We start from the raw sequence: 20,999 nt of genomic DNA, 5'->3' as shown, positions 1-20,999 counted from the left end.
TGGTGATCGGGTACAGCTGTGTGCAGAGCCAGGCGGGCAGGGGATGAGGCTCTTTGGACAATGTTATCCAGTGACAAGAAGCAGACACAGCCCACAGGCTCACATCTCCTGGAGGCTGGTCGTACCAAGAGCACCCAGTTGGAGCTGGGGAGCTCTGTTCAGTGGCAATACGGGCTGAAGGGACAGGAGAGGGGTCTCAGGCCCTGCCCGTAGCACTAGGGTGGGAGCAGGCACACACACCTCTATCTGCCACCACTCCCTATAGGACGAGGTGACAGAGCTGGTCCTGCCCCTGAGCCCACCCCAGTGTCTGGTGTGACGGGATGTGAGTTGTTGGGTGTAGATGGGAAAACAGCCCAGTGGGTCCAGTGGGAGCAGAGAGGTTCTGATAAGGGTCAGTGATTTCCAGTATGCAGGGACTTCCCTTCCTGCTCTGCTGGGTGGAGGTGCTGCTCCCAGTTCCCAGAACAAACCCCAAGGTGCAAACACAGACACGTGCACACCCGCCCACGCCATGCACACTGACAGCAGTGGGTGGGCAGCCTGACCCCACAGTGCCCACAGCTACACCCAGCCCCAGCATCCCTGCATGCTGCGCCCTGCTCACCACCCGGCCCAGCCTGCACACGCTGGCAGCCACACACAGAGCATGGAGAGGTGACACCAGCGAGGCCCGGGAGCAGATTTTAATGGGAAAGCAGAACAGAGCATGGCACAATCACTGCCCACCCCCAGCTGGCCCCCTCTCCCCTCCCCGCTCCTTTCCCTCATCGCTCTCTGCAACTCCTTGCTAGGAGGTAATGACAAGGGGGGGTCCCAGCTCTGCTCCCTGGTAACAGAGATAGGATGAGAGGTGACGGCCTCGTGTTGTGCCAGGGGAGGGTCAGCCTCACCTTGGTGCCCAGAAAGGTGATGGAACAGGTAATTTTGGGAGCCATCAGGGACCAGTTAAAGGTCAGCCATGGGATCAGGCTCAAAGAGTTGTGGTCAATGGAGTTAAATCCAGTTGGTGGCCAGTCACAAGCAGTTTCCCGTTGAGTTCAATACTGGGCTGCTTCTATTTAATATCTGTATTAATGATCAATGGCACTTGGATCAGGAATGGTGTGCTGAGCAAGATTAGGGAGGTCATCCTGCCCTGTACTTGGCACTGGTGAGGCCTCCCCTTGAGTGCCGTGTTCTGTTTGAGGCACTTCAGTAAAGAAAGGGCATGGTTGGTCTCTTCTCACTGCTGGCACGGATGAGGGGAAATGGCCTCAGGTTGTGCCAGGGGAGGTTTAGGTTGGATATCAAGACAAAGGTATTTACAAAAGGGGCTGTTAAGCACTGCAACGGGCTGCCCGGGGAGGTGGGTGAGTCACCATCCCTGGGTGTGTTTAAGAACAGCCTGGATGTGGTGCTCAGGGCCGTGATTGAGCAGAGGGCTGTTAGTAAGGGCAGGATGGCTGGGCTGCGGTTGGACTCGATGATCCTGAAGGTTCTGATTCTATCTCAAGAGATCTTTTCCAACCTTAATGCTTCTAAGAGCATTTCCAAAATCACGTTGGGAAAGGCATCGCTACTGCGGGACAGCGCAGGGTACAGCCCAGCTCCACAGTGAGCGCGCTGTGGGACACCGGGAGATCCCTTACAAGCGCTCCGCGCTGCTGCAAGCATCCTGCTGGCGGCCCCGGCCACGCAGCCACCGCGGCCGCGTCCCCCGCGACCACAGCAACCCGCCGGCCACGGCCACGCAGAGCAGCGCCAGGCCCGTGCAGACGGGAGCCAGCACGGCGGCGGGGTTGCACCGCAGCGCGGAGGTGGGCACGTCCCGCAGCAGCACGCCCCGGTAGCGGGCAGGCGCGTGGCACACGTAGCCCTGCGGCCACCCCCGGCCCAGGCACCCCACGGCCGCCAGCGCCTGCACGGCCCCGGCCCCGGCGCAGCTGCAGTCGAAGGGGTTCCCGGCCGCGGCCACGTCCCGCAGACGCTCCAGCAGCAGCAGCTCGTCCCGCGGCAGCTCCGCGATCAGGTTGTGCTCCAGGTGCAGGCTGCGCAGCGCGGGGCAGCCCCGCACGGACGGCGCGGCCGGCAGCGCGTTGCGGCTGAGGAAGAGCGTCTGCAGGGAGCGCAGGGACACGGCCACGGCGCGGAGGTGGTTGGAGCTGAGGTCCAGCACCTCCAGGCCGGCGGGCAGCGGGGCGAGCACTTCGTCCAGGCCGGCGCTGGACAAGTTGAGGACGCGGAGGGTCTCCGGCCACCGGCAGGAGGAGGAAGGCGCGCCGGCGGTGAGCGCGTTGTGGCTGAGGTCCAGCTCCCGCAGCTCGCCCAGCAGCCGCACGCTGCCGCACACGCCGCGGAACGACGTCAGGTTGTTGTGCCGCAGGATCAGCGCCCGCAGCCGCGTGAAGGAGCCGCGGCAGAAGGCGGCCGCCAGGCTGTCGTCCCGCAGGCTGTTACGCGTCAGGTCCAGCGAGCGCAGGGCTCCCAGCGCCCGGCCCACGGCGCAGGGCAGCGCGACCAGCCGCGAGGCGGTGACCGACAGCTCCTGCAGGGCTCCCAGCCAGCGGCCCAGCGGGGACAGGTCCGGCTCGCGGCCCAGCAGCTCGGCGGCCGTCACGTTGTGGAAGCGCAGCGACACGATGGGCAGCGCCCGGCCCACCATGTCCGCCCAGCTGCTCCTCCCCACGAAGCCGCAGCTCTCGAACACCAGCTCCTGCACCTGAGTGTAGGAGAAGAAGCGCAGCACGCGGGCCAGGAGCACCTCGGGAACCACGAGGTCCGAAAAGATGATCTTCCTGATCTGCAGGCTGCCCAGCATGTCGATGGTGGAGTCGTCCAGGTCCTGGATGGGGAAGTCGGCGTATTTCTCCACGTCTCCCCCCTGGAACTCCACGGTGGAGGCGGCGAGGCACTGGATGACGCTGCCTGCGCTCTGCTGGGTCAGCCTGTAGCACAGGCAGAACTCCTGCGTGCGGTTGAAGACGCAGCGACCCTCGGCCGGCTGCAGCCCCAGCGCCAGGAGCAGCAGAGCGGCCCCACGCGCGGCGAGCAGCCTGGGAACGAGACGGCGCCGAGCGGGGCGGTCTGTGGGACTGCGGCCAGCGGGGCAGCCCTGGCACAGATCAGCCCTGCCGAGCAGCCCTCGCCGGCCGCACGCTGCCCTCATTGCCGGTGGGTGCCGCGCTGCCGTGACTCGGGGCAGGGCTCCAGCCCCGCGCGGTCACCGGCACAACACCCCGCCTGCTCCACCTGCTGCTGCGCGGCGCTGCTCTGGCCCAGAAGGAGACTGGCTCAGCGGGAGCAGGGCTGGAGATGGGGCACGTGGCTGCTGGGTGCTGCCCACGAGCAGCCGGCAAACATCCCGGATTTGGAGAAACGAGAAGCGCTGAGCACAGCAGAGCCGGAGCTGCTGGTTTGAGCCAAGTGTGGGACGGCCGCAGCTCTGTTTCCGTGCAATCTGGGGCAGGAAATTGCAAAAGAGAGCTTTGTATTTTCCTTCTGCCGGTCCAGGGATGTTCCTCATTACCAGCCCCAGGGGGACAGCAGAAAATCATTTCTGGGGATGCCCGCCCGCCCCCGCCGGCACCGCGTAGCGCTCCGCAGCCCAGATAACTGCAGGCTGATGTCGGGAGCGGTAACCAGAAGTACCCCGAGCTCCCAGGTACGGCAGACTCGGCTCTGCCGAAAAGGTGCCGTGAAGGAGCCGGAAGGGCTCCGCTCCAGCCCTCCGCCTGCCCCAGCCCAGAGCAGCCCCAGCCCTCCCCGCGATCCCCGCGGGGTCGGAGCTTTCCCGACGCGCACCGCCCGGGGTCTCCGTGCCCGGCCGCGCCCACCCCCCTCCCCCCCGCAGGTGGGTCGCGCTGCGTCTCACCGGGCAGCCCCTGCACGGCGCTGAGTGCCCCGCGGCGCTTCCTCCAGCCGCTGCCAAGAGCCGACGGCGCTGCCAACAGCTCCGCGCCCGCCGGTCCCGCCTCCAGCGCGGCGCAGCGGCAACGCAGGTGCGTCCCGGCCCCGTCGGCGCTTTTCAGCTCCGTCCTGCCCCGCTTCGCTTTAGCGGCTCCTCCCGCCCGCTCCCAGCTCACAGACGGCACCGCCCGCACTGCGGGATCCCGGCACTGTCGCTTCCTGAGCGGGACGGAACCGCCGTGCCATGGGAAGCAGCGGGAGGGCGATTCTGCTGCGCGCCTCCGCCGAGGGCTGCCCCGACGGCCCCGGGGATGTGCGGGATGTGCGGGATGTAAGAGCTGCCCCAGCGACGTGACCGCACCGTGCTGCGGTTCGGGACCGTGTGCGTGTGTGAGTGTGTGTGTGTGTGTATTTGTGTGTGTGAGGGCGCTGAGGCCCCGCACGGGGTGCACAGAGAGGTGGCAGAGCCCCATCCCCGCAGACAGGCGCGGTCCGGCTGTGCGGGCTGTGAGCGCTGTGTGTCCCGGTGCGCTGCAGGGGCCGGGCGGCCCTTGGGGTCCCTTCCGACACAAACGGCTCCCGGTTCCCGACAGCCCCAACCGCCGCCGGCACCGCTCGGCTCCCATCCCCTCCCGGCGTTGCGGGGGCAGGGCCGGATCCGGTCACGTGGCGCCGCGCTCCGCCCCGCTCGTCCCGCGGCCATGTGGAGGCGGCGGCGCGGGGCCGGGCCGGGGGGCGGCGCGGAGGAGCTGCGGGAACGGCGGCGGGAACGGGAAGCAGGTGGGAGCGGGACGCGGGTGCGGGGGGGGGGAGCGGGGCGAGGCGGCCGCCCGGTCTGGGATCCGCGTTGTAACCCGCTCCGCACGCAGCGCTCCGCAAGGCCCGGCGCGAGCAGCAGCTGGTCAGCAAACGGCTCCTGCGGGAGGAGCGGGCGGAGCGCGGGCGGGACGGCGCGGGGGATGCGGCGGAGGATGGCGAGGATCCGGCCCTGCAGGGCGAGGTGAGCGCGGGGTGGGCGCACGGCGGCGGGGCGGGGATCGCGCCCTTAACCCCTTGACCTCTTGGCCCCTTAACCCCGGTGCCGCACCGACGTGCGGGCAGGTCTCGGAGCTGCTCAGAGGCGCGCAGCGGGGCGGTGAGGATCGCAGGAGGTGGCTGAGGCTCCTCCGCCGGGCGCTGCAGAGCAAAGAGACGCAGCAGCAGTTTGTCAGGTGAGCGCAGCCCGGCCCCGCAGCGCCGCCCGTCCCGCTGTGCAGCCGGCAGCAGCTCGGTGTGCCCGCAGGTTGGACGGAGCCGTGCGGACGCTGGTCGGGCTGTTCACCTGCAACCTGCCTGACGTGCAGCTGGAGGCGGCGCGCTGCCTGCACGAGCTGTCCCACTCCAGCGATGCTGCCGTGGCTGAGGCGTGCATGCCCGGCACCTCCTACCTGCTGACGTACCTCTCGGGACACAGCGTGGAGCTGACGGTAAGGCCCACGCTCGCGTTGCCCTCTCTTGCTCCCAGTACAGCTCAGCTGGCCGAGCCTGCTGCTCTCGTGTGGAAGTGCTGGTTGGAAGGGACGCCCTGGAAGGCTCCGTTCCATCCTCCCCCGCGGAGCAGGACGGCAGGGTCAGCCCTGCATGGAGATGAGCTGCTCTCGGGTGCGTTTCAGGAGCTGTGTTTGTACACGCTGGGCAACCTGGTAGTGGAAAGCAAAGTTGTGAGGAAGAAGCTTCTGCCCCAGGGCATTATTCCGGTGCTGGCATCCTGCATCCAGGTGGGTGAAGTAGCTCTTACCACCCCCTTCCCCATAAAGAGACCTTGTCTTAGGCCTTTCAGACACTGTCTGCCTGAATTACCCTTACCTTTCAGTGGCACGCAGCTGGTGCCTTGGGTCTTCCAGGCTCTGCTGTGGATGTCACCTTTGTTCTGTTTGGTTGCAGTCCCCGCATGAGGCTGTGCTGGAAGGTCTGGGTTACGTCTTGTCGCAGCTCCTCCAGGCCGAGGAAGCCCCCACTGAGATCATTCCGTGAGTCTGAGCTTTGTACCCTGCACCAGCATGTGCCCCGGGGCCCTGCGTGGTATTTGCACGGCAGAGACAATGATGCATTTCCCATCCCAGTGATGTTAATAATTCAGAGCAGTCTCCTGCTGAATTATGGAGGCTGTTTTGCAGATCAGGGTGCCAGGATTGACTCTCTTCCCTCAGCTTAATCTGAGTGGATAGCTTTGGTATTTCAGTAAAGGACAGTGTTGAACAGGGCAGGCCAGTGGGGAAATTCTGGCTGTATTTCTCTGGCTTTGGAAAAGATCAGCTTGACACCCAGTGCCAAAAATGTGACCGCAGCCGAGGTGTCTGAGTGCCCCCAGGCCCTGCCACTGACAGGGGAGCCTGGCTGATGCTGAGACTGTAGCCCTTATCCAAGAGCCTCTTCCAGGAGTGTTCTTGGAGCTGCCTAGCGGTTAGGGCTGATCTGTCCCCATTGCTTATCGGTCCTGCTCTGGCCGGTGCCTCCATTAACTCTGCTGTTCTGATCCCAGATTGGTTCTGGACTCTGTTCTCCCCCAGCACATGCTTCGACTGGTTTGCTCTGGCCTCAAGTTTGGGACAGGAGCCGCAGTAGAGTTTGCATGGTGCCTCCACTACATTGTTTGTAGGTAAATGCTTTTGGGTTTGTGTCCTCCTCTCCCCAAGCTGCTGTGGTTGGCTCAGCATCACCTGTCCAGCCTGACTGCAGCCAGCCATCTGTGCCCCAGTGGAGGGAATGGACAGTGTGCGTGCTTGCAGGACCAGTGCTGTTGTTTCCTGACCTACATAAGTGATGTTTTCCTTTGCAGCCATACAGCCAACGTGGAGCTGATGTCGCTGGGGGCTGTGCCTGCTCTTACCTCACTCCTGTGCGACATCGCTTCTGAAATCTCTCAAAGTGATTCCGAGGGCCTGGAGCTGGTAAGACGCAGGCAGGGTCAGCCTTTCTTTGTGTTGCTTTGGGGATGCGGGCTGACCGAAAGGCTCTTTCATGCTGTCAAAGCTCGTCTGCCCGGTTGTGCGCTGCCTCGGCAACCTGCTCGCCGAAGAGACAGGCCATGAAGTCCAGCCCCAAGATGAGCGCCTGCTCGTGGCCCTCTTCATCATCATGCAGTGCTACCTGCAGCAGCAGCCGTTCATCATACCGGAGAGTCTCTGGCTGCTGAACAACCTCACAGGTGAGTGTCCCTGTGAGGCCGTAAGCAGAGCTTGAGCTGCCTGACTGCAGGCGTGGAGGTCATTGCACAAGGAGCCTGCCAGCAGAGCCATGCTGCATGGTGACAGGCCCTGAGGGACTGCCGGGTGGTGTCTCACCTCATACAGATGGCGGTGCTCTGGGGATGGAAAAGAGCTCTTTTCTAAGGAGTAACAGCAGAAATGCTCCTGAATTAGCCAGGCTCTTCCCCTCACACACATTTCCTCCTTGACTGAGTTTCCAGGACTGGTTTTGAGTTTGGTAAGATGCAGTGAGACCCTGTCTGCTGGCACTTGCTTTGTCTAAGCTGGTCTGTCCTGTGCTGTGAGCACACCTCACACTTGCAAAGAGCAGTCGGCACGTACCAAGTCTGTGCCTCGTGCATTGAGGCCTCAATTTCATTAACGTATTTATTCTCTGCCCATTGTAGCGGATGAGCCCTTCTTCTGCTCTGCTCTGCTCTCTATGGACTTGCTCCCAGCCCTGCTGCAGCTCCTGACACATTCCCAGACAGTGAGCATGCTGGTAAGGCCTTCCTTTGTGCCTCACATCTATGGAGAGCTCTGAACTTCCACAAACAGGAGTCGTGTGTGTGCAGTGCTCAAGTTGAAGTCAGCTTGAGTCGGTGCTAACAACTTCATAGAGTCTGGTGTGGTGGTAACATCATTGTCCGTGTCCTCTGAAGTCGCTGCTTCTGCCTTGTCAGTCTTATCCTGGCGGAGGGATCTCCTGCCTGAGGACATGGGACAGATGCTGACTTGAGGCCAGGCCTGCCTGCACCTGGGGTGAGCCTAGGAAGGCTGCTGCCACCTTCCTTTGGAAGCCTCTAAAGCTGAAGGGAAGGGTCTCGAGGGATGCTCTCCTAAGGGGTGATGTAGTTGGGACTGCTCCAGAGGGATCCTGCTGAGAGAAAGCAGGACATGCAGACGAGCAGTGCCTCGGGAGATGGGAAAAGCTGTTGGAGAGCATTCAAAAGCCACCGGGGAGGACCTCTGAGGAAGAGGAGTTCTTTGCAGAGCGCTCCTTGTTCACTCTCATGGCTTCTCTGTGCAGGTCCTGACAGTGCTGTGCAACATAGCAGAGAAGGGCCCGGCCTACTGCCAGCAGCTGCACCAGCAAGATGCCCTTTCCCTGCTGCTGCATGTTCTCATGGTACCCAACCCTGAGGTGGTGGGGCAGTGCCTGGAGCTGCTGCACCTCCTCTTCCTGCACTGGCCACAGGTGGGCGTTATCATTTAAACAGAAGTATTTTCCCTTGTTCATTCTCTCTCCCCACACTCCTCAGCACCCAGATACACATCTGAAATGGGAACCACCTGTGTGACAGTCGGAAGCCTTTCTCTTGTCTCTGGGGGGCAGCTCCTTTATGATAATTTTTCTGTGCATGGTACTTGCCCCCTCTATAAGTCACAACTGTTATGTGGGGAAGCATCGTTTTCCTTCCACTGTCCTTACTTCAAGCTTTGCACACTCAGAGCAGTGATCAGAACAGCTGGATTTACCTGGCTCTGGACTCAAGTATCTGGCAGAGCTCTGGTGGATCCCTTCAGCCCTGACCCCTGTGCTGAACAAGGGGAATCCAGGCCCAGCACAGATGGAGCAGACTGCAGGCATCTCAGCCTGGAGCAGCAGCCAGCCCACTCTCACTCCTCCTTTCTCACACAGGTTGCTGTTGACTTTGTCAGACAAGGAGGGCACCAGATGCTCGAGCAGCACCAGAACACCCCAGAACTCCAGGAGCGGGTGCGAGCGCTGCTGGACATGGCCCTGCAGCCACTGGGTGCCTCTGTGTTTAGTTCTCCATCTGCTGCATCATCCACTTTCTCCCAGATGACATAACCTGCCGTCCTGACCTGAGGAAGAATAAACTGTTCACCCCGTGCCCTGCTCTCCTGCACCGCTGCCTGAAGGCTTGTTGGGGGGTCAGATTATCTGCAAGCAGCAGTGCTGGCCATATAGGAATGCTGGTCCTGGTGTCCCGGTCATGGTGTAAGCACTGCCAAGATGCCCTGTGCCTCCCTACTATGTAGGGCAGAGCTGAGCTGCAACCAGTACAGGAAGGTTCCTGTTGCTGCAGAGATGTACAAACACTGCTGGATTTACTGCTACAGTTTTAAACCCAAGAAGCGATGCTCAGGAGAAGCACGTGCATTTATGTGATTAAGTTAAGGACACGCATCGTACATTAAAAGTCACAAGCGTTCAGTCTGTTTGCTGGCTGTCTTCACACCTTGCCCTTCACAATGTTCTCCAAGGCCTTCGCCACTTCATCCACACTGAGGTTGTGCAGCGACACGCTTTTCTCCTTGCCAAACTCTGCAGAAAAGAAGGAGGGTTAGACCTCATCCTTTTGTTCTGCTGGAAGGGTGAACCAAGGCCTCGCTTTGGGCTTCCCAGGGCCAGTGTCTCCGGTCAGTGTCAGCACCCCTCAGCACCCTGCAGCCCCCAGCTGCCTTCCTGTGCCCTACTTACTGCTTCCAGCTTTCTTGACCGCACTGCTCAGCCGTTTCCTTGGAGAATCCAACACACCCTACAATGTTTGCTCACCTCACAGAGCACTGCAGCTGAGCAGAGGCCGCTGTGCTGTCCCAAAGTGACCAACCCGGCTGCTTTTGGCTCATGTGAAGATCATCACAACCCCCTCAGCAAAACCGTGCTGAAAAACGCACTGCTCCTACAGTAGCCCTTACTATAGTAGCTCTATCTCCCTGCAGATCACAGGGACAAAGCAGATACCTGCAGGCTTGGTGCTGGCACTAGGGGGCTGCTATTTAAAAGGTGAGGACGTGGGGGGGCTCAGCACAGCCTTCCAGTGCTTAAAGGGAGCTCACAGACACGATGGACACCCGCGTCTCGGCAGCGCACTCACCGCATTGCACTCACCGCATTGCACTCACCGCATTGCACTCACCGCATTGCACTCACGGTCCCGCACTGCACTCACCGTACCGCGCCCACAGCCGTGGCTGCACCCCGGAGCACTCGCGGATGAGGATGGGGAAGTCGGGGTTCGCCTGCTTCAGCGTCACGTAGTGCTGCTCGATGAACTCCCTGCCGAGGGCGGGCAGCCGTCACAGCCGTGTACGGCAGCCGTTAGAGCCGCGTACGGCAGCAGCCCCCCGCCCCCCCGCCGCCGTCCCCGTGCTCACCTGACGCCGCGGCTGCCGGCGGAGCGCTGGCACAGATGGACGCGGAGCTCCCGCAGGCTGCGGCCCAACCCGCCCCCGATGCCCCTCACGACCGCCGCCGCCATCTTGCGCGCCGCTCTTCCGTCGGAAGCGCAGGGAGCGTGATCCCGGCGCTCGACCAATCGGCGCGCCCGTCCGGTCAAGTGGCCAATGGGAGGCGGGGAGGGCGACGGGCACTTCCGCACTTCCGGCACTTCCGGTGCGACAGCTGAGGGGAGCGGAGCGGGTCGAGATGCCGGAGCGGGACGGTGAGGAGAAGGGGGGGGCGGAGCGGGAGCGGGACCGGCGGGTGTTGGTGCGGAGCGGCGGGCGGCGCGGCCGCAGGGGGGTGGCGCGATCGGGGCGGCTGGAATGACGCAGGGGCGGGCGGTGATAGAGATCTGCGGGTAACAGCGCCGGGACGGAACGGAGTGCGCCAACGGGACGGGGCGGGTGCGGGATGGGTACGGGATGGTGCGGGGCCGGCTCTGAGCGCTGTTCCTTCCCGCCCCCAGCTGAGCCGTTCTCCAACCCTCTGGCCCCCGATGGACACGACGTGGACGACGCGCATTCCTTCCACCAGTGAGTGCCGGGCACACAGCCCTGCCCTGCAGCACACACAGCTCTGTGCACACAGCCCGCCCTGCAGCACACTCGGCTCATGGCAGACATGCCGGGCGCTGATGGCTGCTCTCCTCTCCTCCCTGCAGGTCCAAACTCACCAATGAAGACTTTCGGAAGCTCCTCATGACCCCGCGGGCGACGCCAACATCGGCGCCACCATCCAAATCTCGCCACCATGAGTGAGTTGGGTGCATCTCACGGGGCTGCGCGGCGCAGCTCAGCCTTCATCCCTCAGGGCTGTTGAACCTGCCCGGCTCTCTAACCCTGTGCTCTATAGTGCAGTATTTAAAGGCCTACGCTAGTTAGTGTGGATATGGGACTGGGGAGCAGAGCTGGACCGAGGTTTGTGCTGGGGTATCCGTGTTGCACGTGTGTGCTGCTGGAGTTAATGTGAGAAACGGGTGGGTCAGAGCTGTTAGAATGTTTTACATGGATTTTAAGAAGCAGATCAGGTTCTGCTAACTGCAGATATGAACTTTGTCCTCCTCTCATTGACATACTGGACTGTGCTGTTCCTGTCTTTGGGCTTTGTGATGTTCTGCTGTGACTGTTCCGTCATGCTGTGCAGGTTGTACCTGTTGTTTCTTACCCTTTTCCAGGATGCCCCGGGAGTACAATGAAGATGAAGATCCAGCCGCTCGTAGAAGGAAGAAGAAAAGGTAAGTGTTGAAAGGGACACATCAGGGCGTTCATCTTTTCCTTTTGGAAGCGAAGACTGAGCTCCTCATTACTATAGATTCATCTTATCTGAGATGTGTCCCACAGTGCTTTAGTTTGTGTTTGGGGAAGAGATGGAGAGTGGAACAGGCGTGTGTGGGGCATTAGAGGCTGTTGCCCGAGCAGTGCATCAAGTGTTGAATGTGTCACTAATGTTGGGCTGTTTCTCCAACCTCAGCTATTATGCGAAGCTGCGCCAGCAGGAGATAGAGCGTGAAAGAGAACTGGCTGAGAAGTACAGGGATCGAGCCAAGGAGAGAAGAGATGGTGTGAACAAGGACTACGAGGAAACAGAGCTGATCAGTACAACTGCAAACTACAGGGCTGTGGGGCCCACTGCAGAGGCGTACGTGAGCTTGTGACATGGCCTTCTTTTAACACTCTGCTTCACAGCGGCTGCCTCATAACAGCCTCCACTTCTGTTGCACAGGGATAAATCTGCTGCAGAGAAGAGGAGACAGTTGATCCAGGAGTCCAAGTTCTTGGGTGGTGACATGGAGCACACTCACTTGGTGAAGGGTCTGGACTTTGCCCTGCTGCAGAAGGTGAGTACAGATACCACCACGCTGCTCTTCTGTTATCGTGCCCTATCCAGCTGGCAGAGGTGGTGAGGAGGGGGTGTAGTTCCTGCTGTCACATACTGTGGTGTTGCCAGCGCATTCCTGGAATGCATCGTCCTTTCATGGAAAGATTTATGAATGGCTGGGGAACTCGTGGCAATGGCCTTCCTTGTTGTGATGAACGGCAGTGGTGTGACGTGGTCTGTAATGCACAGATCTACCCTGTGGTTAGGTGCGGGCTGAGATTGCCAGCAAAGAGAAGGAAGAAGAGGAAATGATGGAGAAGCCTCAGAAAGAAACCAAGTGAGTGGTGGAGGATTTTGCACTGCTGAGTGCAGCTGCCTCTCAGAGGGATGATGCGGAGGGGCTGAGTGCTTAGCATGCTTAGTTTCTGTGTCTTTCCAGGAAAGATGAAGATCCTGAGAACAAAATTGAATTTAAGACTCGGTTGGGTAAGGCTGTGTGCGTGTGGCTGTTCCCTACCTTATCTGTGTTGTTTTGGATGTGGGAGGAATGCTGAAGCTGATGGAAGGAGGCATATAGGGTATAGGAATAATGAACTTGAGAGCACAACCGTGGCTCTTAGGAGCTGATTCTGATGTCTCTGATCAGCTAAACATGGTTCTTTATGGGCTTGTCCATTGCTCTCCTAGGAGCATCTTAAGAGCATTTCTTTTCCCTCCAGGTCGAAATATCTACCGCATTCTGTTCAAGAGCAAAGCCTACGAGAGGAATGAGCTGTTCCTGCCAGGGAGGATGGCCTACGTGGTAGATCTGGATGATGAGTACGCTGACACTGATATCCCCACCACGCTGATCCGGAGCAAGGCCGACTGCCCCACCATGGAGGTATCCAGCTGGTGTCCAGGTCCCCTGACTGTGCTGGTTTGAGTTGCCTGGAGCAGGGCTTGCCCTCTGCAGAGTCAGCCACTTCCATGGGCATTTCTCTTTCAGGCACAGACTACGCTGACCACAAATGACATCGTCATCAGCAAGCTGACACAGATCCTCTCTTACCTCAGGCAAGGAACTCGCAACAAGAAGCTCAAGAAGAAAGACAAAGGTAGGTGCTGAAGGGAGCCAAGTGGAAGGACTCGTGCTCGAAGCATCTCCCAAGAGAATGAGATACGTTTTGATTTCCCGCATTCTCTGCACTGCGGGGCAGTGAGCTTGGAGGACAGTGGCTTCCTGTTGCTCTCCAAACACTGCATCCTGAAGGCAGGGTGTTCACAGCTGAATAAGTGCTGAGAAAGTACAGCTCCAGGAGTGGCTTGTGCTGCTCTGTTCTCCCTACTCTTAACCAGTTTCTTTGGGAATTGCCTTCTGTGGGGGAGGAACTTGATGGTTTGCTGAGGTGCTGAGCTGTGCTGTGGCCAGGAAGCTGGGAGGACATCCTCCAGGCCTGCCACTGTTTGGGCTGGGAAGCAGCACAGGTGGGTGTGGAGCAATGTGCATCTTACTGCTGTTGTGTCCTTGCAGGGAAGCTGGATGAGAAGAAACCCCCTGAAGCTGATATGAAGTAAGTGTCCTTCTGCCACCACAGGCCGTGGGGTCAGAGCTATCTGCCTTAATGCCTTTTTGATCATCTGAGTTTGGAGAGTACTGGGTTTAGTGCGTGTGGAGCAAGTTGCTTCTTTGGACATGCTGTTTTTAAGACAAGATGGCTAAGGCTGGAGACAAGCTTTGTTTTATCTCTTGATTGAGGCAGGCAAGGGCAGTCTCTTGTCCTGGTCCACAAGAGGCAAAATCAGACATTGATAGAGAGCAGAAATGCAGCAGTACTTCTGACAGGCAGAGGAGCCAGTTCTAGAGGCATCCTTGGCTCTTTGTGCTGATGCTGCACATTCCTTTGTCAGGTTCCAGTTCAAAGGGAGGTGGTTGTGGCTTCTCTTACACCACCTGTAAGCATGGGCTCTTTTCCACTTTAGCATCTTTGAAGACATTGGGGATTACGTGCCCTCCACTGCAAAGATGCCACGGGATAAGGAGCGGGAGAGATACCGTGAGAGAGACCGCGAGAGGGACCGTGAGCGTGACAGGGAGCGGGAGCGCGAGAGGGACCGGGAGCGGGACCGGGAGGAGGAGAAGAAGAGGCACAGCTACTTTGAGAAGCCCAAGGCTGATGACGAGGTGAGTCTGCTCCTGAAGCACGGTGAGCGCAGCTGTAGGGTTGGTGTGATCGTACTCCCAGTTGTGCCTGTGTTCAGCTCATGTTGAGCTCTGTCTCTCCAGCCAGGGGCCGGCAGGTGGTTGGGTGCTTGTGCTCTCTTTCAGCAAGCGAGGCAAAACTGGCACGGGCTGGTGGCTTTTGATTTAGTTCCGTGTGCATTTGATTGCCACGAGCAGTCTTAAAAGTGGAGCTGCAAGTCATGCAGCACCATCGGTTGCATACTTTCAGCCCTCCCAAGTGACACAGTATCTCTCCCTCTTTGCAGCCCACAGACATTGACAAAGGTGAGTAGAGTCGTGTGCTTACTCGAATGAGGCTGGATGCTGCAGTGAGGTCACATGCTGTTGCAGGCTGTTGAACAGCTGCTTGCCTTACTGTCTTGCTTGAGCTCTGCTCTCCCAGAAACTGCTATGACAGGAGTTGTCTGCTGTGGAAGGTGGGTAATGCAGTTAAGAGCCTCTTGCCTATGAATTGCTGCAGGTGAGCCCTGGTTGAGGGTATACAAATGTTTTTCTAGCAGCAAATCCACTTATGACCTTATGCCAGCTGGGGAGGATTCAAGTTCTTCCTGGCATCAGCCTTACATGAATTACCTCTGTCTGTGCTCAAACTGACGTTTGCTGCTCACTGTTGTTCTCCAGCTTCCCCTTTCCTACCTGCTGTGCAGCCTGTGCTCCTGTCTGCTACCCCATCCCAGTGCTGTCCATCCCATGTACCCTGCAGGAGCAGACTGCACTTGTCTGCCCTAAGGCTGCCTTAAAGCTGCATGAACTGATCATACAGAAGGAGGCTCTTTGCAGCCCCAGGTGTAATAGGTGAGCTGTTTCCCCCACCAAAACTCATCCTGCTGCTCTTCCTGCCCCAGGACCTGGTTCTGCCAAGGAGCTCATCAAGTCCATCAACGAGAAGTTTGCTGGAGCTGCTGGCTGGGAAGGGACAGAGACATATCCTTTACCGTCTGAGCAGCCTGGCTGACTACAGGACCAGGCTTCCTCTGTAGGCCAGTTGTGCTGAGTGTCTATGTGTCTGTCCTTCCTTCCTGTGGGAGGGCTCTTCCTTCTGGAGTAGAGAAGTGCTGCTTGGGCCTCGTTACTTGTTCTAAACCAAACGTAAGCCCAGCAGCATCTGGTTTAGTTGTGTTGGGGTGGATGTCTGCTGGGTGTGTAGGAGAGTGTGCTGTTTGCCTCAGCCTTAGCTGTACATAATCCTATCTGCTGTTGTTTTCCTTTACTGTTACCACATTGAAGAAGCCAGAAGACAAGAAGCAGCTGGGAGACTTCTTTGGCATGTCAAACAGCTACGCCGAGTGCTACCCTGCTACGTAAGGAAGCAGCAAGAAGCTGTGGGTTGGGAACAGGGTGCACCAAGGGGCCACTGTTCTCTAGCAGCAGGAACTTGCTCCTCAGCACCACTGCTCCTTGCTGGAAGGAGCAGGTCTTCAACTGGCTGTGGTGCATTGCCAGTCTATGCAACTTTTTGATAAAAATGCTCCTTGAGTTTCTTATCTGATCTTTGCTATAAATGATTCTTTGGAGCCCCCTGCCCCTCAGTGCCAGGGAGAGCAGAGATGGCTGAGAATCTTCTGGGTTGGAGGCACTTCTCTCTGGTCAGCTTAGTGTTCAACATGAGGACGTGAGAGATGTCTGTCATGAGCTCACTGCCTGATCAGTATTGACACGTGGCTCCAACATCCTGATCTGTGTCCCAGACACCTACTCTGAGCACCTTCTGTGCTTTTTTCCCCCCATACAGAATGGATGATATGGCTGTGGACAGCGATGAAGAAGTGGACTACAGCAAGATGGATCAGGTAGGCTGCCATAGGCTGAGGCCAGATGGTGAACTGGGTATCACTGCAGGGCTCAGGATCTCAGAGCCAGGTCCACACTGGATGCACGAGTGCTGAACTGGGGCTGGTGATGGTCTGAGATCTTGTGGGCATACAAAAGGCTTGAAGAGTCCTGGCCAGTGTCGACTGAGGAGTTGCTGAATCATCTCTTCTTGCTGCAGGGTAACAAGAAAGGGCCTTTGGGCCGCTGGGACTTCGATACCCAGGAGGAATACAGCGAATACATGAACAACAAAGAGGCTCTGCCCAAGTGAGTGCAGCACGCGTGAAGTGCTAGATCCAGCTGAGGAACGGGTGGGTTCTGGGTGGGAATGGCAGTAGTTGCCAAGCCCAGGTGTTGGGGGAGCTTGAACCGAGAAGAGCAGCCCCTTGTGAGGGCTGGAGGAGGAACCATGGGTTGTCTTTGCCCTTAGGAATGCCTGCCCGGGCAGTTCCCAGGGTTGTAAGCTGGCTCAGTGGATGACAGGCTTGTGACTGGGTCAGGTGTGTCTGTTCTACCACCGGGACACAGGACTGCACCAGGCACTGAGCTCTCATTCCTTCTGCAGGGCGGCCTTCCAGTATGGGATCAAAATGTCAGAGGGACGCAAAACCCGCCGCTTCAAGGAGACAAACGACAAGGCAGAGCTGGACCGGCAGTGGAAGAAGATCAGTGCGGTGAGTGCCTGCAGCTCGTGGTGCTTCTTTCAGGCCGTGAATTACCAGCACATCCCTGGCTCAGGAGAACTCCCTGCTGACCCTCTGCTTGCTGTGCTGGCTCTTCTCTTTGGTCCAGCCCGTGTCCTTGCAGCCAGGCATTGCTGCTGTGCTGCAGGGGGGCTTTTTGCTTAGTACTGTGTAGCAAGCGGATGTGCCCAAAAGCAGCAGCTCTGAGCCGTTCAGGTGGGCTTGGAGGGGACGAGGCATGTTTTGTGGCTTCCTGTTTTCTAAGAAGCAGAGCTGGGCCATCCAGGAGGAGGAGGGTTTGTCAGGGTGAGCTGGCCATGAGCACCCCCAGTGAGAACCAAAGTGGGACTTGGCCTTGATGGCCAAAGGGGGAACAGACCGAGTTTGTCCAGGCTTCAGACAGCTTGTGGACAACGTTGCTCCAGCTGCAGCTCTCACACTGAGTATCTTGCCATCCTACAGTGCTCCTGCTGCTTGCTTTGTCCTTATGGAGGAGAGGGGGGCAGTTGGGTGGCTGTCTGTGCATGAGGTATAACAGGCATTTGTGTTTTCTCCACAGATCATTGAGAAGAGGAAGAAGCTGGAGGCTGATGGGTTAGTAAAGTTACCTGTGCTGTGTCTCCTACAATCCCTCCTGGGGGCTGCAGGGGGCAAAGAGCTGTGCTGCCTCTTGGCAATGGGTCTGGAAGGAGGGGGGAGAACATTCAGCCCCTCCTGCAACCTCACCGGCCTTGTGCCCGTCTCTCCTTCCAGGGTGGAGGTGAAAAGGCCCAAGTACTGAGGCTGGAGCTGCCTGCCTCCATCTGCTCCTTCTGCAGCTGGAGCCTGGTCCTGCTGGATGCAGCGTTCCCAGAGTGCGGGTGTGCCTCTGCCTGGGCTGCCGTTCTCCTTCACCCCCATGCTGGCTTCTGCCTGCCCTGGGCAGCACACGCAGCCCCAGCCTCGTTATGGGGCTGTGCTGGGGCTCCTCGGGTTTGTTGTACAGCTTGTGATCTGCAACCCTCGTAGATGTAATAAAATGACACTCAAGGCTTCTGAATGTGTGTGTGTGTGTGTAGGCAGCGCGGTGCTTGGCTCAGCGTTGGGTCCGAGGGCTGGAGAGGGTGAAGGGAGCTGGCAACTGCGGCACAGGCCGAGGTGGTGTAGGGTTGGATCTGGAGCGGGGGGCGGTGCGAGTTGGGGGTGGGGGGGACACGCGACGAAGCCGGGATTCGAACTCTCGCCGTCCGCTTCAGTCAGCCTGGACGTCGGGGGGCGCTTCAGCACCGGCCGAGCCCGCGCATGCGCAGCAGGCGTCCCGCGGCGGCATGGCGGCGTCCGAGGAGGTGCGTGCGGTGCGGGGCGGTGCGGGGCCGCAGCTCGTCTCGTCTCACCGCGTTCCATCCCCCCGCAGGAGCCGCCCGCGGAGCCGCAGCTCCGGGACACCCCGCACGACATCTGCCTGGAGGCGGCGGCCAACGCCATCGCGCTGCACCCGGAGCGGGAGCTGCTGGCGGCGGGGGACGTGGACGGCGACGTGTATCTGTGAGTACCGGGTACCTGTGAGCACCGTGTGAGCACCGGGTACCTGTGAGTACCGGGTACCTGTGAGCACCCCGCACTGTGTTGCCCCGCCCCGCGCCCCCTGACGGCCGCCCGCAGGTTTTCGTACCGCTGCGATGAAGGGGACGAACGGCAGCTCTGGTCGTCGGGACACCACCTCAAGTCGTGCCGCGACGTCGCCTTCTCCCCGGACGGCAGCAGTGAGTGTCGGGGCGGGGAGCGGGGAGCGGGGCCGGGCCGGGCCGGCGCTGACGACGCTGACGACGCTCCGTCCTTAGGGCTGCTCACCGTGAGCAAAGACAAAGCGCTGCACGTGCTGGCGGCGGAGGACGGCCGGCTGGAGACGCGCATCGCCAAAGCGCACGGGTGTGAGCCGGGACGGGCTGCGGGAACCCGGCTGCGGGTCGGGCCCCGGCTGACACACGTGCTCCCGCAGCGCGGCCCTCAACTGCGTGCTGCCCATCGATCAGCACCTGCTGGCCACGGGAGACGACGGCGGGGAGCTCAAAGTGTGGGACCTGCGCAAGGGCGGCGCTGTGCTGGAGGCCCGGCAGCACGAGGAGTACATCAGCGCCATGGCGGCGGATGGGGCCGGGAGGATCCTGCTGACCGCCAGGTACCGCGGGCCGGGATGCCCATGAGCCCAAAGCTGCCTGCAGTGAGCCCCAGTGCTGCCCACAATGAGCCCGGAGCTGCCTGCAGTGAGCCCGGAGCTGCCCACAATGAGCCCGGTGCTGCCCACAATGAGCCCGGTGCTGCCCCTGAGCCCCGTGCTGCCCTCGGAGGCCCCAGACCCCCACCCCACGGGCCGTTCCGTGTCCTGCAGTGGCGATGGCACCATGGGAGTCTTCAACATCAAAAGGCGCCGCTTCGAGCTGCTCTCGGAGCCGCAGAGTGGTGACCTGACGTCTGTAGTGCTGCTGAAGGTAGGGCCGGGCTGCAGCCCAGCACATGCACAGCCCCCTCGTTTCCTTGCTGTGCTTCTTGCCCAGCTCCGGCTCGTTTTGCCTTTGCTTTGGTCTCTATTTTCTTGCCCAGCGAGGGAGGAAAGTGGCGTGTGGCTCCAGCGAAGGAACCATCTACCTCTTCAACTGGAACGGCTTTGGGGCCACCAGCGACCGCTTCTCTCTGAGGGCCGAGTCGGTGGACTGCATGGTGCCCGTCACTGAGAGCATCGTCTGCACAGGGTCCCTCGATGGGGTCATCAGGTCAGTGCTGTGGGATGCAGCGGGGAGGGCTCTGGGCAGGGGGTGCAGGAGGAGGAGGGCAGGGTGAGCTGAGCTGCTGCTCACAGTGCAAGGAACACACTGAGCTGGAGGGCTGGGCTGCCATCCCGGTGTCCTGCCCCTGGCCGGGCTCTATCTGTTCTCTATCTGTTCTCTGTCTGTTCTCTATCTGTTCTCTATCCATTCTCTATCCATTCCCTTTCCCCCAGGGCAGTGAACATTCTGCCCAACCGGGTGCTGGGCTGTGTTGGGCAGCACCTGGGGGAGCCCATCGAGCAGCTGGCCGTGGCTCCAGACGGGCAGCTCCTGGCCAGCTGCGCCCACGACCAGAAGGTGAAGTTCTGGGACATCTCGTCACTGGGCTCCATGGTGGTGGATGAGTATCGCAAGAAGAAGAAGCGGGGCGGGCAGCTGAAGGCCCTGAGCAGTAAAGCTGCAGGCAGCGGGGAGGACTTCTTTGCAGACCTGCGGGAGGAGCAGGAAGCCACAGAGGCAGCAACGGGGAGCGACAGTGATGACAGTGACTGAGGGGCTGCTGGGGGCCGTGCTGAGACTGGGAACAAGGCAGGGTGATGGTGGTGATGGTGGTGATGGTGGGGCCTGCGGTGTGGGGACAGCGAGAGGAAACGGGGCAGTTCCCATCTGCTGTGATGTTCCACGGGGTCGGTGGGGACTGTGCCACATCCCCCGCAGGCTGCGGCAGAGCAGATACATCATCAGGCAACTGCTAAGCTTAGGTGTATTAAAAACTAGTGCCTTTTGGTTCCTAGCAGCTCGTGCTGATGGCTTGTCCAAAGTTCCCTGAGGCTCCCCAGAACGTTGGGGATGTGCCTGCTGGGCACTGGGGTGATGAGAGCCCTGCTGAAGTAGTTAAGAAGAAATGATGGGAACACACAGAATGTGCCAGAGGTGCCCAGAACACACAGTACGTTCAGCCAAAGGAATGGCTGGGCTAAAGGTGGCTGTTGTGCTCCAGGAGCTGCGTGTGCAGCTGACAGCGGGGTGACATCGGCAAGTGCTGCACAACGAGGCTGCAGAAAGGGACCCACCCAGGGAAACCACAGCAACAAAACACATCAGAACACCCCCAGTGCTTCCCAGGCTGCTTTAATAGCCAGCAGTGGCCACAAGCCTCAAGGCTGCGGACAGTGCCTGCAGACAGCCCAGGGCTCCCGGGCTGCCCCATGGAAACAATGAGGCTGCAGGCAATGGGGCCCAACACCAGCCCCCCCCAGCTCACATCCTTCCCTGTGAGCTGCTGCTCCTGAGAGCCCTGCAGCAGCACAGCAACACAGAACTACTGCATCAACGGGAGAACACGGAAGCAGGCAGGGCACGCCTGCTGCCCACAACAGAACCAGCGCCGGTGGGGACGGGGCAGCGCCC

General features: G+C 59.9%; 5 protein-coding genes across 6 annotated transcripts; 3 read left to right on the top strand and 2 right to left on the bottom strand.

Moving 5' to 3' along the window:
- Positions 1–761: 761 nt before the first annotated feature.
- CD14 (CD14 molecule) lies at positions 762–3,271 on the bottom strand. The gene has a single exon (XM_072347921.1). The coding sequence runs from the start codon at positions 3,146–3,148 to the stop codon at positions 1,628–1,630; it is 1,521 nt and encodes a 506-aa protein (XP_072204022.1). The 5' UTR covers positions 3,149–3,271; the 3' UTR covers positions 762–1,627.
- Positions 3,272–4,534: 1,263 nt separating this feature from the next.
- On the top strand, positions 4,535–9,291 carry TMCO6 (transmembrane and coiled-coil domains 6). The gene is made up of 12 exons (XM_072347920.1): positions 4,535–4,668; positions 4,758–4,888; positions 4,990–5,099; positions 5,171–5,354; positions 5,541–5,645; positions 5,812–5,897; positions 6,410–6,526; positions 6,707–6,818; positions 6,901–7,075; positions 7,523–7,617; positions 8,146–8,313; positions 8,758–9,291. Exons 1-12 carry the CDS (start codon positions 4,590–4,592, stop codon positions 8,929–8,931), a joined length of 1,536 nt encoding a protein of 511 aa, XP_072204021.1. The 5' UTR covers positions 4,535–4,589; the 3' UTR covers positions 8,932–9,291.
- Positions 9,226–10,400, bottom strand: NDUFA2 (NADH:ubiquinone oxidoreductase subunit A2). Of its 2 annotated transcripts, none has more exons than XM_072347922.1 (3): positions 10,242–10,400; positions 10,037–10,143; positions 9,226–9,408 (listed from the first exon to the last, which is right to left on the bottom strand). In XM_072347922.1, the coding sequence occupies exons 1-3, from the start codon at positions 10,343–10,345 to the stop codon at positions 9,317–9,319; spliced, it is 303 nt and encodes a 100-aa protein (XP_072204023.1). In that variant the 5' UTR covers positions 10,346–10,400; the 3' UTR covers positions 9,226–9,316. The 2 variants fall into 2 exon arrangements, with proteins under 2 accessions (XP_072204023.1, XP_072204025.1); XM_072347924.1 differs by having other exon boundaries at positions 10,042–10,143.
- Positions 10,401–10,443: 43 nt separating this feature from the next.
- IK (IK cytokine) lies at positions 10,444–17,882 on the top strand. Its single transcript, XM_072347919.1, has 20 exons — positions 10,444–10,528; positions 10,775–10,841; positions 10,970–11,062; positions 11,483–11,542; positions 11,779–11,946; positions 12,031–12,145; positions 12,393–12,463; positions 12,566–12,612; positions 12,846–13,009; positions 13,115–13,223; positions 13,640–13,679; positions 14,089–14,290; positions 14,596–14,614; positions 15,196–15,274; positions 15,571–15,651; positions 16,083–16,140; positions 16,341–16,429; positions 16,728–16,836; positions 17,405–17,439; positions 17,599–17,882. Exons 1-20 carry the CDS (start codon positions 10,513–10,515, stop codon positions 17,624–17,626), a joined length of 1,650 nt encoding a protein of 549 aa, XP_072204020.1. The 5' UTR covers positions 10,444–10,512; the 3' UTR covers positions 17,627–17,882.
- A 244-nt stretch (positions 17,883–18,126) lies between these two features.
- WDR55 (WD repeat domain 55) lies at positions 18,127–20,383 on the top strand. Its single transcript, XM_072348307.1, has 8 exons — positions 18,127–18,170; positions 18,239–18,369; positions 18,487–18,587; positions 18,666–18,753; positions 18,824–19,003; positions 19,214–19,313; positions 19,426–19,595; positions 19,823–20,383. The coding sequence occupies exons 1-8, from the start codon at positions 18,153–18,155 to the stop codon at positions 20,139–20,141; spliced, it is 1,107 nt and encodes a 368-aa protein (XP_072204408.1). The 5' UTR covers positions 18,127–18,152; the 3' UTR covers positions 20,142–20,383.
- The last annotated feature ends 616 nt before the right edge of the window (positions 20,384–20,999 follow it).

Source organism: Excalfactoria chinensis, chromosome 13 (assembly GCF_039878825.1).
Source record: "Excalfactoria chinensis isolate bCotChi1 chromosome 13, bCotChi1.hap2, whole genome shotgun sequence".
NCBI classification, from domain to species: domain Eukaryota; kingdom Metazoa; phylum Chordata; class Aves; order Galliformes; family Phasianidae; genus Excalfactoria; species Excalfactoria chinensis.
This window is presented reverse-complemented; position numbering and strand designations above follow the sequence as displayed.